General features: G+C 48.8%; 2 protein-coding genes across 3 annotated transcripts in view; one reads left to right on the top strand and one right to left on the bottom strand.

Moving 5' to 3' along the window:
- Window positions 1–1,969, top strand: part of LOC142990603 (pleckstrin homology-like domain family B member 1) — a 3,640-nt gene extending 1,671 nt beyond the window's left edge. Inside the window, exons 3-4 of the mRNA XM_076140442.1 lie at window positions 397–482; window positions 819–1,969. Of these exons, the coding sequence (XP_075996557.1) occupies window positions 397–482; window positions 819–959 (227 nt within the window). The 3' untranslated portion in view covers window positions 960–1,969. The remainder of the gene's footprint in view (window positions 1–396; window positions 483–818) is intronic.
- A 1,709-nt stretch (window positions 1,970–3,678) lies between these two features.
- Window positions 3,679–15,000, bottom strand: part of LOC142990602 (alpha-2-macroglobulin-P) — a 15,282-nt gene continuing 3,960 nt past the window's right edge. Inside the window, exons 5-35 of one of the 2 annotated variants that reach the window (XM_076140440.1) lie at window positions 14,595–14,780; window positions 14,405–14,489; window positions 13,731–13,851; window positions 13,337–13,451; window positions 13,126–13,235; window positions 12,510–12,674; window positions 11,894–12,130; window positions 11,596–11,659; window positions 11,360–11,505; window positions 10,643–10,792; window positions 10,277–10,489; window positions 10,029–10,122; window positions 9,716–9,863; window positions 9,356–9,581; window positions 9,007–9,133; window positions 8,788–8,909; window positions 8,612–8,663; window positions 7,895–7,978; window positions 7,568–7,744; window positions 7,248–7,329; window positions 6,905–7,061; window positions 6,745–6,819; window positions 6,457–6,622; window positions 6,051–6,247; window positions 5,749–5,964; window positions 5,496–5,614; window positions 5,280–5,370; window positions 5,123–5,191; window positions 4,697–4,802; window positions 4,563–4,604; window positions 3,679–4,346 (exon numbers count right to left, since the gene is read on the bottom strand). In XM_076140440.1, coding sequence (XP_075996555.1) covers window positions 4,324–4,346; window positions 4,563–4,604; window positions 4,697–4,802; window positions 5,123–5,191; window positions 5,280–5,370; window positions 5,496–5,614; window positions 5,749–5,964; window positions 6,051–6,247; window positions 6,457–6,622; window positions 6,745–6,819; window positions 6,905–7,061; window positions 7,248–7,329; window positions 7,568–7,744; window positions 7,895–7,978; window positions 8,612–8,663; window positions 8,788–8,909; window positions 9,007–9,133; window positions 9,356–9,581; window positions 9,716–9,863; window positions 10,029–10,122; window positions 10,277–10,489; window positions 10,643–10,792; window positions 11,360–11,505; window positions 11,596–11,659; window positions 11,894–12,130; window positions 12,510–12,674; window positions 13,126–13,235; window positions 13,337–13,451; window positions 13,731–13,851; window positions 14,405–14,489; window positions 14,595–14,780 — 3,965 coding nt within the window. In that variant the 3' untranslated portion in view covers window positions 3,679–4,323. The remainder of the gene's footprint in view (window positions 4,347–4,562; window positions 4,605–4,696; window positions 4,803–5,122; window positions 5,192–5,279; window positions 5,371–5,495; window positions 5,615–5,748; window positions 5,965–6,050; window positions 6,248–6,456; window positions 6,623–6,744; window positions 6,820–6,904; window positions 7,062–7,247; window positions 7,330–7,567; window positions 7,745–7,894; window positions 7,979–8,611; window positions 8,664–8,787; window positions 8,910–9,006; window positions 9,134–9,355; window positions 9,582–9,715; window positions 9,864–10,028; window positions 10,123–10,276; window positions 10,490–10,642; window positions 10,793–11,359; window positions 11,506–11,595; window positions 11,660–11,893; window positions 12,131–12,509; window positions 12,675–13,125; window positions 13,236–13,336; window positions 13,452–13,730; window positions 13,852–14,404; window positions 14,490–14,594; window positions 14,781–15,000) is intronic. The other variant, XM_076140441.1, reaches the window with a different exon arrangement.

The following is a 15,000-nucleotide window of genomic DNA, read 5'->3' as shown; positions in this document are numbered from 1 at the left end:
AGTTCCCCTCTGCTTCCTGCTGCAGTGGCTGATGAAACAAAGTGCAACGCTTTACAACAGCAGAGTAAGAAAGAATGCAGTCGAGTCCTGAGAACACAATGAGAGAAAAGAGAGGGAAAGTGCTGCGCTTGTCTTTTCCCATCAATCATCACAGTGATAAATTGTCCTGATCAAAGACGTATCTCTTCTTCCTCTTCTTCTCCTCTAACGAGCGTATCATGTGTCATCACTCCAGGCGTCATGTCAGCTCTGCTTCTGGAGCCAGAACGAGTCTCTCTCTCTCTCTCTCTCTCTCTCTCTCCCTCCGTCTCTCTCTCTCTCTCTCCCTCCGTCTCTCTCTCCCAGTGTGTCTCTGTGTTCATGTCTCTGACCAAAGCCACGCTCTTCTGCCTGCAGACAAACATGAGACCAAGCTGAAGGGAGTCATCTACTTCCAGGCCATAGAGGAGGTTTACTACGATCACCTCCGCAGCGCCACCAAGGTACCACAGCCTCACACTACACTCTGTTCTGTTTACCATCTGATCATCAGCTGATCCTCCTGGAGTGTGTGTGTGTGTGTGTGTGTGTGTGTGTGTGTGTGTGTGTGTGTGTGTGTGTGTGTGTGTGTGTGTGTGTGTGTGTGTGTGTGTGTGTGTGTGTGTGTGTGTGTGTGTGTGTGTGTGTGTGTGTGTGTGCGCGTGTGTGCGTGTGCGTGTGCGTGTGCGTGTGTGTGTGTGTGTGTGTGTGTGTGTGTGTGTGTCTCTGTGTGTGTGTCTCTGTGTGTGTGTGTTCCTGTGTGTGTGTTCCTGTTCTCATGTTGTCCCCTCCCTCCCCAGAGTCCCAACACGTCCCTGACCTTCTGTGTAAAGACTCACGACCGTCTCTACTACATGGTGGCTCCTTCAGCCGAGGCCATGAGGATCTGGATGGACGTCATAGTAACAGGAGCAGAGGGATACACACAGTTCATGAACTGAACCTGTCTCACACACACACACACACACACACACACACACACACACACACACACACAGTTTGGGCAGGGACTCTCCCATCTCAGACTCTTACTGGAGGACCTGCTGCTCTTCATCCTTCGTCTCCATGGAGATGACCACGCCTTGTTTCTTAGTTTTCATCATGAGCTTTTAATCAGACTTGTTTTCCAGTTTCCATGTTTTCACCACATTTTCTGCATTTTTCTGTTGGATTTACAAAGGGAGGACCCACACACACCCACACACACACACACACACACACACACACAGGTACACACACACGTCTGTATATAAACCAAATGTATGACATAAAGACATAAAGCCTTTCTATATTGCCAAATGGAGATCTTGTAGTTCCTGGTTGTTGAACCTTTTTTATATTAGTTGTTAACCTTTCTGTCTTTTTTTAACTTATTAAGGAGAGATTTGCCAAATGATATATTGCCAATGTTTTAGTTGAAGTGTGCCACAGTGACTTTGATCTTTCAGACTGAAGCCACATCAGGAGACCAGTCAGGATGTATTCAGTCATCAGGGACCCAAGGGTTAAGTGTTTACTTCCTCCTCATCCTCACACACACACACATCTGGGACCACACAGGGGAACACTGGAACATCAGAGAACATCAGATCTGCTTCCTGTCTGACCTCTGACCTTCTCAGGCTGTCAGAACATCTGGATCCATGTGAGCCTCTGCTCTCTGTCCTGCTGTCACTCAGCCTACAGTCTGTATCATCAAATACAAACATGGAGCTACGACACCCACAGAGGTCAGAGGTCAGAGGAGAGAGGAGAAGATGAATACACACCTTCCATATACAGGATGTGGAGAAAGTGGAGGGAACAAATGTAATGCCAGCTGTTCAACCAGGATGACACATGGCTGAGCTCATCTGACTGTCGCACACACACACACACACACACACACACACACACACACACACACGCTGGATCACAGTCTGTCACAGGTGTGAGTCCTGTTCACAGGATCAGGCTCAGCTCTGATCAGATGAGCTTCATCATGTTTGCTCCAGTTTGTAGTTTGTGAAGCTGAAGAGTCTTTAGTAGCATTTAGTGTCTCAGAGTTTGACCTCATCCTACAGCCCAGTGAGCCACAGAGGGAGTAGAAGAAGAAACCATTCAGGGTCAGAGACGCTGTTCTGTTGGACTCATGTGTCTGTAGGAAACCACAGGTTTCACCAGGCTGCTCCTTGTTCTCCTCCTCATATCTTCTGCAGTGGACTGGAGTCTTTACATCAACCAATGACATGGTCTGAGTCTCTCATCTTTCTTCATTGTAGCTTTTATTCTAGTGGCTCTCATCCATTTCTTCAAACAAATGCAGGAAGTTCATGGCGGTCAGCTTTCCTACACGTGAGCAGACTAACAGCCAGGTAGAAACCTGTGACACGTATGACATCAGCCCATCTCCCAGGATGCAGTGCAGCCCCTCTGCTCTCCTTCACCGGCTCCGTGTTTGCTCATCACTGCCAGCCTCTTCACAGGACCGCAGAGGAGACGGACTCATTCAGAACTGTGCCTTGATCACATGATGACATATCAGAGTCCAGCACAGAGGTCATCCTCCATGAGGTCACATGGAGACGCTGCCTCTGCTGAGCTGGGAAACAAAGGGAGATGTTTACATGAGAGGTTCTGCTCTGTGGAGAAGCTCTGCTCTGTGGAGATGCTCTGCTCTGCTCTGTGGAGATGCTCTGCTCTGTGGAGATGCTCTGCTCTCTGCTTCATGGTTACAGGCTGATCTTCACACTGAGGCTCAGCTGGCTCACTGTGTTTATATTACAAAGTATTATGGACTCTGATTGGGTTCATAGTGAAGAAGATGAAGATCTGCATTGCCCTCACTGTGAGTGGAGCTCAGTGTGCTGCAGGTCGTTGCTTCTTCCTCACTCCCTTTTTTAAATGAACACACTGTGGGCCGTCCCTCTCCAGACTCCAGGCTCCAGGCCCAGGTTCAGCTCCAGGCTCCAGGCTGAGCTCCTCAAAGCTAGCAGCTAGCATACGGCTACAGGAGCCTCTTCACTGTGCCGTCACATCAGAGCTCAGCAGAGGCTCCTCATGTTTCGGTTTGTTTCTTAACCCTCTGATGGGCAGAAACCTTTCTGATGACACAATTCAAATGTAACAGTCAGATTTTAAATGTTTTACTTTTGACAAACAGGCAAATTTATGTGGTAAAGATTCAGAACACGATGCCTCAGCCAAGACTTCCCTTTCTTGGTTCAGTAGCAGTTTGGTTTGAGCTCAGTCTCAGTATCGTTCATGTTAACAGAGGATCCTGCACTGTGACCTCTGACCTCTGACCTCATGCACAGGCCTGGGGCCACTGTGTTGATGTGCTTGATTGTAGTGAAGGTGTGTGTTAGATGGGGAGAGCTCAGACTTAGCCTGTCTCCTGATGCTTCATGTGTCAGATAGTGAAGTGAACCAGTTTGTCTCCTGTGTGTGTGTGTGTGTGTGTGTGTGTGTGTGTGTGTGTGTGTGTGTGTGTGTGTGTGTGTGTGTGTGTGTGTGTGTGTGTGTGTGTGTGTGTGTGTGTGTGTGTGTGTGTGTGACACTGGGTCGTGGTATAAACTGTTGTTTTCTATGTTGAAGACAAAATAATCCATAAACTGTAAAGACCATGCCTGAGAAAAATGAAAACTATTGAAATTAAACAGTATTGTATGAAAAATAACATTTTTGTCACTTAAAAGTTTTATTGCCAGTTTTATCAAATTGTAGTGACAGCAGAACACAAATCCACACACACACACACACACACACACACACCGTCAGCACTGTGTTATTGCTACCATGTCTCACTTTCACATTTGAATAATATGGACGGACAAATTAAAACCAGAAGAGTAAGAGAGACAGAGAGAGAGAGAGAGAGAGGGGGGGGGGAGAGAGAGAGAGAGAGATGGGGGGGGAGAGAGAGAGGAAGAGACAGAGAGAGAGGGGGGGAGGGAGAGACAGAGACAGTGAGAGAAAGGGGGAGAGAGAGAGAGAGAGAGAGAGGGGGGGAGGGAGAGAGAGAGAGAGAGAGAGACACAGAGGGGGGGGGGGGGGAGAGAGGCACTACAGGTCTATTGCATGGTTGAATCATGCTTCATACATGTCTAACCCTGGATCATGCAGTAGTAAAGTATTAAAAAAGAGAATTACTCTGATAATTATACAAAAATGGAATGTTCTAAAAATAAAACACAACTAAAGAAAGTTAATTAGAAGAACAGAAGTGAGCTGGAGGTTCTGTGTCTCTGCCTCAGAGTGATGAAGAGGAGGAAGACATCAGGGCTCTGTGCTGCAGATGGAACCTGGCAGGAAGTCCATGTGTGCTCACAGCTTGTTCACGCTGTCACCTGGAACAGGAAACACATGGTCACCTCTCTGCTCTGTTACACCTTAGCCCCGCCCCCTCACTCTTACACCTGTGATGTCCTTCCTCCTGCTGACACTGAGGTTTCACAAACAACAACCACCACAAACACACACACACACACACACCCTCATCTCTGTTTGGAGTTGGATTTGCACATTCAAATCATTTTAAACACTTTAGAAGTTAAGTTACTTACTTTCTGCACAGGGGGAGGTATAATCAGTGACGGCCTGATCACCTGGAAACATGAGTGAAAACATCATTCAGTCTGGGTCCGTGTCCACACACACACACACACACACACACACACACACACACACACTCTCTTACTCGTCTGGTAGTAGTCATAAACTTTGACCACAGCTGGCTTCATGTTTCTGACCGCCACGTCTTCCTCCAGGGTCACACTGTACATCTTCATCTCGTCCTTCTTCAGCTGCAGACACACACACACACACACCAGGCCTCAGATAAACACACTTACACCTGCTGCACACTGAGCAACAACAGGGACGCAGTGGGAGTCCAGCCTATCAGAGTGAGTGTGTGAGTGTGCTGCTTAGTGTGGATCAATGTGAACACTGGGGCGAGTGTGTGTGTGTGTGTGTGTGTGTGTGTGTGTGTGTGTGTGTGTGTGTGTGTGTGTGTGTGTGTGTGTGTGTGTGTGTGTGTGTGTGTGTGTGTGTGTGTGTGTGTGTGTGTGTGTGCGTTGGATGATGCTTATCTCAGCATGAACACACGCTCAGTGCCTCCTACCCCGTCTATGTAGATGTTGATGTGTCCTTCCTCTAAGTCCACACGCTTAACAGATCGATCACTTTTCAGCTGAGGACAGAAAACAAACACAGATAACATGAACACACACACACACACACACATCAGCTGTTCCACCTTCCTGCTCTTCTTCACTCACCAGCTTCAGGGAGCTCTTATCCAAAATGTATCCAGACAGGAGTTTGATGTTGATGATGACCATGTTTGTCTCTGCTCGGGGGCCCTGGTACCTGAACACACACACGGACACACACGGACACACACACACACAGAGAGAGAGAGAGAATGATACAGGAGGCAATACACACACACACGGACACACACGGACACACACACACACACACACACACAGTACCTGGCATTCACAAAGAGGATGAGTTGTGGCCTGGTGATGTTGCACTTAGGCATGGAGACAGTCTCAATATGGAAAGCAGTGAAGTCTGGGGGAGGAGGAACGTTGTAGCTCATGGAGATCTGTGGAGAGAGAGAGAGAGAGGGACACACAGAGAGAGAGAGAGAGAGAGAGAGAGAGAGAGAGAGAGAGAGAGAGTTACTGCTGACAGAAGCCCCTGTAACCTTCAGGCTCCTCCTCCCTGACCCCTCCTCACCTGAGCCAGCACACAGCTCTGACCCTCTGCTCTGACTCTGTACTCCCCAGGGACCTCAGTCAGCTGCTCCTCCTGATAGAGCAGCCTGTTGCTCTGGTTGACCATGAACTCCTTCTTCAGCCCGCCTAACGAGCTGACGCTGACTGTAGTGCTTCCTGTGGGACTGTAGGTGGCAGCACCATACTTAGCCAGCGCCTGAAGGGCCACCACCGTGTCCTAAAGAGAGAGGGGTTCATTACCACCCAGTCACAGTTAAGAGCTGTGTGTGTGTGTGTGTGTGTGTGTGTGTGTGTGTCTGGTACCTGAGTGGAGGAGAATCCCCCATAAGGGTTCTGCTGCTGTGCCAGCCAGCGCACGATGCCAGAGGAGTAGTCCAGGCCAAAGCCCGGCATGAGCGGACCAGAGAGCAGAGCCAGCAGCACGTAGGAGGTCATCTCCACCTCCAGAGAGTCCAGACCTTTACTGGAGGCCCCGGCTCTGTCCCAGTGACGCATGCCTCCTACGAGAGGAGAACACATCAGACTACTACTGAAGAAGAAACAACGGTGTGTGTGTGTGTGTGTGTGTGTGTGTGTGTGTGTGTGTGTGTGTGTGTGTGTGTGTGTGTGTGTGTGTGTGTGTTCATGTAACAACAGGCAACCCCCCTCAGAAGCACAGGAGGTGAAGAAAGGGCCTCTGGGTAGGTTTGCTGCAGAGTGAGTGCTGTACCCTCAGTGTTGGCCTTCAGGTGCAGGAAGGTGAGCAGTTTGCTCCGGGTCTCCAGGTCTCCAGCCAGGCTGAAGGTGTAGGACAGCAGAGCAGTGGTGTACAGGTTACTCTGCTGGGCTTCTGCTGCTCTCTTCAGACACCGCAGACAACCTTCAACCCAGGGCTCCTGTGACATCAGCCATGACAGGAGAGAGAGAGGGAGTGAGCGAGAGAGAGAGAGAGAGAGAGCACACTGTCAGGAAAAATCCCTTCCACCTCCTCTTCTTCTCTCCTCAGACACAGACTCACCGTGACGTTGGCGTCCTGCTCCAGCATGGCGGCTGTGATGTAGGCGGTCAGAGACACATCATCACTCACTCCTCCCTGAGGACAACACAACAACACACAATGTTAACCCTCTCAGTAAACCGTGTCAGGCTTCCTCCCGTCGTTCTCCCTGTGGTCTCACCTTCATGCCGTTGTGGAAGAGCTTCCCCACTGAGTTGATGCAGCCGTCTCTCCCTTGGTGACTGGACAGCCACCTGCTGGCGTCTGCAATGTGCTTCTCATCCACAAAGATGTAGGATCTCGCCCCAGCAAAGGATTTCATCACAAAAGCCGTCAGCCTAGACAACAACAACACTCTGTGAGAGTCAGTGTGTGTGTGTGCGTGTGTGCGTGTGTGTGTGCGTGTGTGTGTGTGTGTGTGTGTGTGCGTGTGTGCGTGTGTGTTTGTGCGTGTGTGCGTGTGTGCGTGTGTGTGTGTGTGTGTTCTCTGTGTTCCTCCTGAGCTCTGAGGTTGACTGACTGACCAGGTGTTTCCAGACTCATCGTTCTTCCCAAAGGCGCTGTAGGATCCATCATTGTGTTTGTAGTTCAGCTCCCTCTGATATCCTGCAACACCAAAGCAGGAACATGGAACACAGCTGACAGAGCTGAAGAAGCTTCACCGCCATGACGCCGCCTCAAGCATCTAATGAGCAATCAACAGCTGCTGCAGAACCAGTGTGATGGTGATCTATCATAAATACGTTCAGCTCAGCTTCTAGGACCTTCATCCATTCACATCATGTGTTTATGAGGCTCCTCCTACTTCACATGTTCCATAAGAAGTGAGGGCTGAAGGACTGACCGCTCTCCAGGAAGCGTGTCGCTCTGTCCTGGATCTCTTTGGTCAGCTGATTTGTGCTCTTGAGGTAGTTGAGGATGAAGATGTTTGGAGCAAACAGGACCATGTTCTGCTCTCCGCAGCCGTACGGCATGGCCAGCAGCTTATCCAGGTTCTTCATGGCCCGGCCCATCAGGTCGCCTAGACAACCATACACACAGGGTCACAAACATTTCTGAAATCTGCTGAAAGAACTGTGTGTGTGTGTGTGTGTGTGTGTGTGTGTGTGTGTGTGTGTGTGTGTGTGTGTGTGTGTGTGTGTGTGTGTGTGTGTGTGTGTGTGTCACTCACCCAGGACAGAGACAGAGGCTTTGGCTGATCCGGCCACAAACATCTCAGGAAGCAGAAGAGAGATCTGCTTCTCCACTGGACCCTCTGGACCCACGGAGCAGAACACAGAGCAGAACACAGAGCAGAACAAGTGTCATCATCATCATCATCATCATCAGTTTCTTGTCTCCAGTATAAAAGTACTGGAGTAAAAAAGTACTGGAGCATCAAAGTAAGAAGGGTTTCATTGATTTGATCTAAATGTTCCGTCTGAGCTGTAGATGACTGAATCATGTCTTCTATGACAGAATCAAAGATGTCTGTGCTTTTATGCTGCTTGCTTTCCTGAATCACACTGAGTTGGACCAGGATCAGAGGGTTTGGATCAGAGGGTTTGGATCAGAGGGTTTGGATCAGAGGGTTTGGGTCAGAGGGTTTGGGTCAGAAGGTTTGGGTCAGAGGGTTTGGGTCAGAGGGTTTGGGTCAGAGGGTTTGGATCAGAGGGTTTGGGTCAGAAGGTTTGGGTCAGATGGTTTGGGTCAGATGGTTTGGGTCAGAAGGTTTGGGTCAGAAGGTTTGGGTCAGATGGTTTGGGTCAGAAGGTTTGGGTCAGATGGTTTGGGTCAGAAGGTTTGGGTCAGATGGTTTGGGTCAGAGGGTTTGGATCAGAGGGTTTGGATCAGAGGGTTTGGGTCAGAAGGTTTGGGTCAGAGGGTTTGGATCCTGACTGAAGCTCACCTGCAGGACAGAGCAGAGCGTTGTGGCTCACCGTCTCTGGAGTTCCTTCAGCCTGGGAGAGAGAGACAAGTAACAAGGACTCACATGGGTGATGAAATAAGTCCTGTTGTTCTCCTGACTGGAGCAGGCTGGAGGTGAAGACTGACAGCTTAGATGGTTTGGTTGTAGTTACTGACCTCCACCAGCAGGGTGCGGACCACCGTGTCAATGCTGCCTCTCTCAGGGACGGAGACCAGCTCGTTACCACACAGTGTGTCTGTCTTCAGAGCCTCAGCACTCACCTTCACACTCACCTCACCTGCACACACACACACACACACACACGACTCTAACCCTGTATGGTGTCTGCAGTATAGTGTGTGTGTGTGTGTGTGTGTGTCAGCTGTTGTCATTACCCAGAGATGTTGGAGTGAGGATCCATGAGAAGGTCCTGCTCTCCTCCCCACACAGACACACACTGTACTGGCAGCCCTCACACTCTCTGGATGTGTACTGGTCTGACTGAGCTAGAGAGACGCCAACCTGCAGGAAGGGACACACCAGGACACAACTCAGGACAGGAAGAGACACCAGGACACAACTCAGGACAGGGAGAGACACCAGGACACAACTCAGGACAGGAAGAGACACCAGGACACAACTCAGGACAGGAAGAGACGCCAACATGCAGAAATACACGGGACAAGGGACAAACTGTTCAAATCAGTGAAGACCTACCGGAGTAGAGAAGTAGTGCCTCCTTACCTTGATGCATCTTGTGAGGTAGTTGAAGACGGTGGCCTTCAGAGTGAACACTTCCCCTCGTATCACCGAGTACGGCAGCGTCAGACTGACGAAGAAAGGCTGGAACACCGTCAGTCCGGTGTCGGGGGCGATGCCGAGGCCCACTGAGGAGGTGCAGAACGCTCCGGCCGCCCACTTAGTGATGCTGTCAGGGACCGTCTTCTCCATAGACACCACTCCACTGTCCCTGCACCAGGAGAACACAAGCATGAGGTCACACACAAGGAGGAGCAGACTGCTGCATCACATCTGGATAACAGACTCAAGCAGCTGCTCATGCTCGCTGAACTGAAGCCCGCTGCTCCACATCTGCATTATTACCCAACAGCGACGAGGTCCCAGATCCACGTCTCAGGGAAGAAGGTCCTGATGGTCTCCTTTGTCTCCTCTGCTTTAGCCATCACACCTCCTGAAACATCTGGCATCATGCCATAGGCCATAGGAACCGGGGAGTCCACCATGTCGTTATCTAGAACACAAACCAGAGACCAGATCAGATCATAGATCAGATCAGATCAGACCAGATCAGATCAGGGACCAGATCCACATCTCAAGGAGGTAGAGTCTGTTTGTCTCTCCTCAGCTGGAGCTTCATGAGGACAGATCTCCTCCAGGTCTCAGGTATCACACACACCATGAAACACACCGTATGCTATGTCCATCATCAGCTCCATGCAGTCGTAAGGTTTCTTCACATCTGAGTTTGTCACAATCTTGATTCCAATTTCCTGGAATTGGAGATTGAAATGGACTTGATCATCAGGTTGACATGACAACACCAACACGGCTCTACTGCAAACACTCCTCTACTTTGACTAACACAATGTTTAGCAATCTTTTATTCCATAGAGCCTGTTCAGTAGTAAAGAGTTGGTGTTTCACTTTAAAGACGCTGTAGACATCGTTCTTCTCCTTGGGGGGTCCAAAGTAGCTGGAGCGTTTTGCCCGTTCGGCCGGCTCGTAGTCGTCTATAATCCGCGGCTCCACCTCCACCTCAGACACCATCTCAAGCACAGGGAAGCAGGGGTACGGCTCCATGTCGTCCACCTCAGGGGCGTAACCTGACAGCTTATGGACCGGCAGCTGGTTGTACACCTGCAAACACACACACACAGTCAGTCTGCACAGATCTGGACCCAGCTGCTGGTGCTGGTCCACATCAGTCTGAGCTTCAGTGGGTCGCAGCTCTGAACAGTCACATGTCACATGATCAAAGAGTTAAAGCAGCCGTGTGGATCTCAGGCGTACATGGTCGACGGTGAACGCCTGCTCTGGCTGCAGCAGGAGGACGCTCTGGTCGATGGCCCTGACAGAGCAGAGGGAGCCTGGATGAGCCTTCAGACTCAGAGTCGTCTTCTCCGCTGGAAGCTCCTGCAGTGAGGAGAACTTCAGAGAGACCTGCAGGAGAGACCACAGAGGAATGACATCATGCAGCTCCACACACTTAGGCTCAGAATATTACTGAAGAACATTACTGCAGTAGAAAAGTTCCTGAGTAGAAGATAACTCCAAATGTTCCCTGAAATGTTCCTGTCATTTTTCTAAAATTCATCTGAAATTTTCCCAGAATTTCTAAGTGTGTTCTCCAAATTTTCCATGAATTTTTAGGTTTGTTGTAAATTCCCAAAAAAGTTCAGGAAAATCATGGTAGTTTATGGTAAAATTTCTATAAGCTAGAAATACAGGGACATTTTTAAGGAAAAATTCTGGGAAAAAAAAATAGAAATTTTGACATGACACAAGGATCACATTCTGTTTGGGGCAAAATACATTTTGGTCCAATTTCCCAAAATGACAAAATTGTTCATTTTTGTGAAAAGCACATATCTAGGTGAATTTTAAATCAGGACAATTTCTGGAATTTTCGGAATTGGGAAACTGGAAATCAAGAAATCAAGAAATCATGAAACTGGAAAAAAAAGTAATGGAGTGTAAATGTAAATAAATGTAAATCTCCTGTAGCACCTTGTTGTTGAGGCAGAGCTGTATGGGGAAGTCCTGGCTGTCAGCCACAGCTTCTCCACCGGGCATCAAAGTGTAAACGACCACCTGAGCCACTGGAGCCAGATCAGTGAGCTGGCGGAGTGCCACGGAGAACTGACCCTCGTTCACTGAGCACACAGACAGGAAGGAGTTACACGTTAGTATGAACATCAAACAGCTAACATGGAGCTCAGAGCTTCAGTCAGCAGCGTCTGTACCACTTCCTGCTGTCACGGCCACTGGAATGCGTCCGTGCTGCACAATCCCACCTTTGGACATCACCTGCAAAGGAAAGGATCAATACATTTAGACACATAGAAGAATCTACAGCCCAGAGTTTAGAGCCACTGGGATCCATGTGATCAGGAAGTAAAGTACATCAATAAACAAACTCATGACTATAAAAGCTTCAGTTGCTTGCTTGAATAAATGTGTGTTATACTTTAGATTAGATGTGTTAGCATAGGGAACCTGTCACTGTTCTGATGAAGGATCAACCACATTATTGACTCTCACCAGGTAGAAGAAGACAAAGACTTCCTGTCCCTTGGTTAGCTCCTCCCCCTGGAGGATGTACTGAGCTTGCACCGTGGTGTCGCCGTCACAGGAGATCTGTCCGCTGCGCTGCATGAGCTTCACAAAGCTTCTGCTCTTGGAGTAGAAGGCGGTGACTGAGTGGAAGGCCGACCTGTAGTCTGGCCTCCTGACGTCGGGGACGTACGGCTCGCTGCCCTGCTCCTGAGTGGACCGCGCCTGGAAACGCAACAAGGAGGCTTAGAGCAGATGAGCAAAGCAGCTGTAGCACATGTAGAGACTCAGAGGAACACCAGCTGCTATTAACCCCTGAAGAGAAGAAGCTCCAAGAACTTCAATCTCTACTAGCATCACAACTATTTCCTTCAGGATCAATGAAGTTCTATCTTATCTTAGATAATAATCATTGTTTTTCCATATTTTTACCTTAACCTATTTGTTTTTGCAACATGATGGACAGCAAAGTGTTTTTATTTTAGATTTCTTGTGTAGAAATTGAAGCTTGACTCTCATCAGATTCACACAAGCAGCAACAAACTACAACAACTTGGCTATAATGATTATCAGTTAATAGAAGCTAATAGAAGAAGAGACCGACCCTCAGAGACACAGAGTCTTTCCACAGGGACGTGTTCAGAGAGAAGGACGACAGGCCTCTGCTGTCTGTGGTCAGAGTCACGTTCTGGGTAACTTCAGAAGCACTGACAAACAAGTACACAGGCTCACTGGCAACAGGTTTGGAGTCTGGACCAGTGACCTTCACCTGAAAGCAACAGAGTCACAGAGACACAGAGTCACAGAGCCACAGAGTCAGAGAGTCAGAGTCACAGAGACACAGAGTCACAGAGCCACAGAGTCAGAGAGTCAGAGTCACAGAGTCACAGAGTCACAGAGAGTCAGATAACAGGAACACCTGCAGCCCAACCCTAAACAGCTGAGACATGGTGCCGTTATTATAATAGTTATTATAATTCTTTTTGAACCATATCCAGTTTACATGTTGAAGTGTTTCTGTGTCAGATCTTAACCCTAACCTGCCCAGTGTGAAGGACACCCACACACACTCTTCTAGTGTTTAAGTATCAAAGCTCAGCTCAGCTTTGTGTTTATCTTCCTGGCAGGTCTGATATAAGTTGTGTTGTTGTATGGATGAAGCTGCATGCCTCTTCCTCCTCCTCCTCCTCCTCCTCCTCTGTGCTGTGTTAGTGTGTTACCTTCCCCTCAAAGTTGATCCCAGGCTTATAAGCTGCAGGCATGTTCTCAAAGGTGACAGTTCTGATGTGACTGCTGAAGCTCGTCCAGCCGCTGCCCTCCAGAGTGACGCCTGAATGAGAGAACACACACACACACACACACACACACACAGGTCAGTGGGAAACACACTCCTGTGTACTAACCAGCAGCTGGTCTCCATGGTGACTGCACCTGTGCCGTACTCCTCCATCTCTGCCTGGACCTCAAAGCTGTCGTCATACATGCTCTTGTTGAGGGAAAACTCTGTCAGGTTCACAGTTTGAGTGGCACAGCCGTTCTTATCAGTCTGGAGGAAACAACAACAAAGGTCAACAAGGTCAAAGGTGATACAGAGCTGCTCAAGAGAGTGCATACCTCTGCCAAGGACGAACAAGATCCAACGCCAACATGAGAACATTTGTCAGAAGAAAAAGTTTTTTCTTCCCACATTCAGATCAATTTAAAGAAATACACACACACACACGCACACACACGCACACGCACACACACACACACACACAGTGAACAGAGCTGCCTTGGCAGAGGTATGGCACAGTACAGACAGAGATGTTCTTGGTCTTCTCACCGTCAGTAGATATTTCTTGCAGATGTCGTTGTGTGAGACCACAGAGGACCAGTAGTAACGGAAGGCTCTCCTACAGAACTCTGCTTTGACTGAGCCCACCACTGGTTTCCCGTACGTGTATCTGCAGGACACAGCAGATCAATCAACTCAAACACTCAGCTGGTCTATGTGCCAATATGGAGTTCATGTGCATTTATTTGGGATTTTCTTAAATGCAATTTTAGGTAAGGAGAGCCACTTAAAGCTTTAGATCAGGGGACAAGGACCCCAGACTGATGGAGAGACGGAGCAGGGACCCCCTACTATAGATATTATATAACATGGCCTAGTGCCATGTATAAACATAGCTACCCTGTTACTGTGCATTCAGTCCTCAGCTCTTCAGTGACGTGTGGTGAGGTTGGAGGTGAGGTTCATGTCTGGGGAGGCACTGTCATTTGTCAATATTCCCCAATTTGCCCCATGTTGGATCCATGTTAATGTGTATTTAAAGACATTCTTCTCAACCACAATTGTAGACCAGGACCCCCTGTAGACCAGGAGCCCCTGTAGACCAGGAGCCCCTGTAGACCAGGAGCCCCTGTAGAAGACCTCTGCTTTAGGACATAAATGGTTTGACCTCTTGAGTGGGATGAAGATGCTGATGAGTAGATTGTTGTTTGTTTGAACCTTACTTCCCACAGACCCTCAGCGCCGCCTCTTCATCCAGGATGGTGATGACAGACGGCAGGTGAACCGTCACCTCATACTTTGGCAGAACTAAAGCAAAAGAAACACAAACATCTTAACCTGAACACCAGAGGACAGAAGTGAGACAGATTCCTCCTGTGTTTCTCTAAAATCAGACGCTGAGCAGCAGAGCACCGTATTCTTTGATGTCAAAGCTGTAAGAGATCTGCGGTCCTTTCTCTGTCCAGGCTGTGACGCTGTAGGTCCCCTGTGCCGCCTCAGGACTGGTGGCGAGGGAAAGGTCCAGGATGCCGCTGACAACCGACTGATCCAACCACTGAGCGATGCGATTACTGTTGGGATCCTGAACACAAAGGAGAGCTGTGAGCTCTCACAGATCCATGCAGAGCTCCAATGATCTGCATCTGCATTGAGTTTGTACTGATTGACACTGACTGAGCAGTGACGTGTGTGGAAATGTGTCTCACATAAAGATAAAGATTGTTCCTTCACTGAAACATGCAGATTGATTCATAAAGCAGTAAAGAGTTAACTAAAGGTTCAGGTTCTCCACATGGACGTCTTACCTGCACCTCCACCA

This window comes from Genypterus blacodes, unplaced genomic scaffold, assembly GCF_046128005.1.
Source record: "Genypterus blacodes isolate CSIRO-AG114 ecotype Tasmania unplaced genomic scaffold, CSIRO-AGI_Gbla_v1 ptg000610l_1, whole genome shotgun sequence".
NCBI lineage: Eukaryota > Metazoa > Chordata > Actinopteri > Ophidiiformes > Ophidiidae > Genypterus > Genypterus blacodes.
This window is presented reverse-complemented; position numbering and strand designations above follow the sequence as displayed.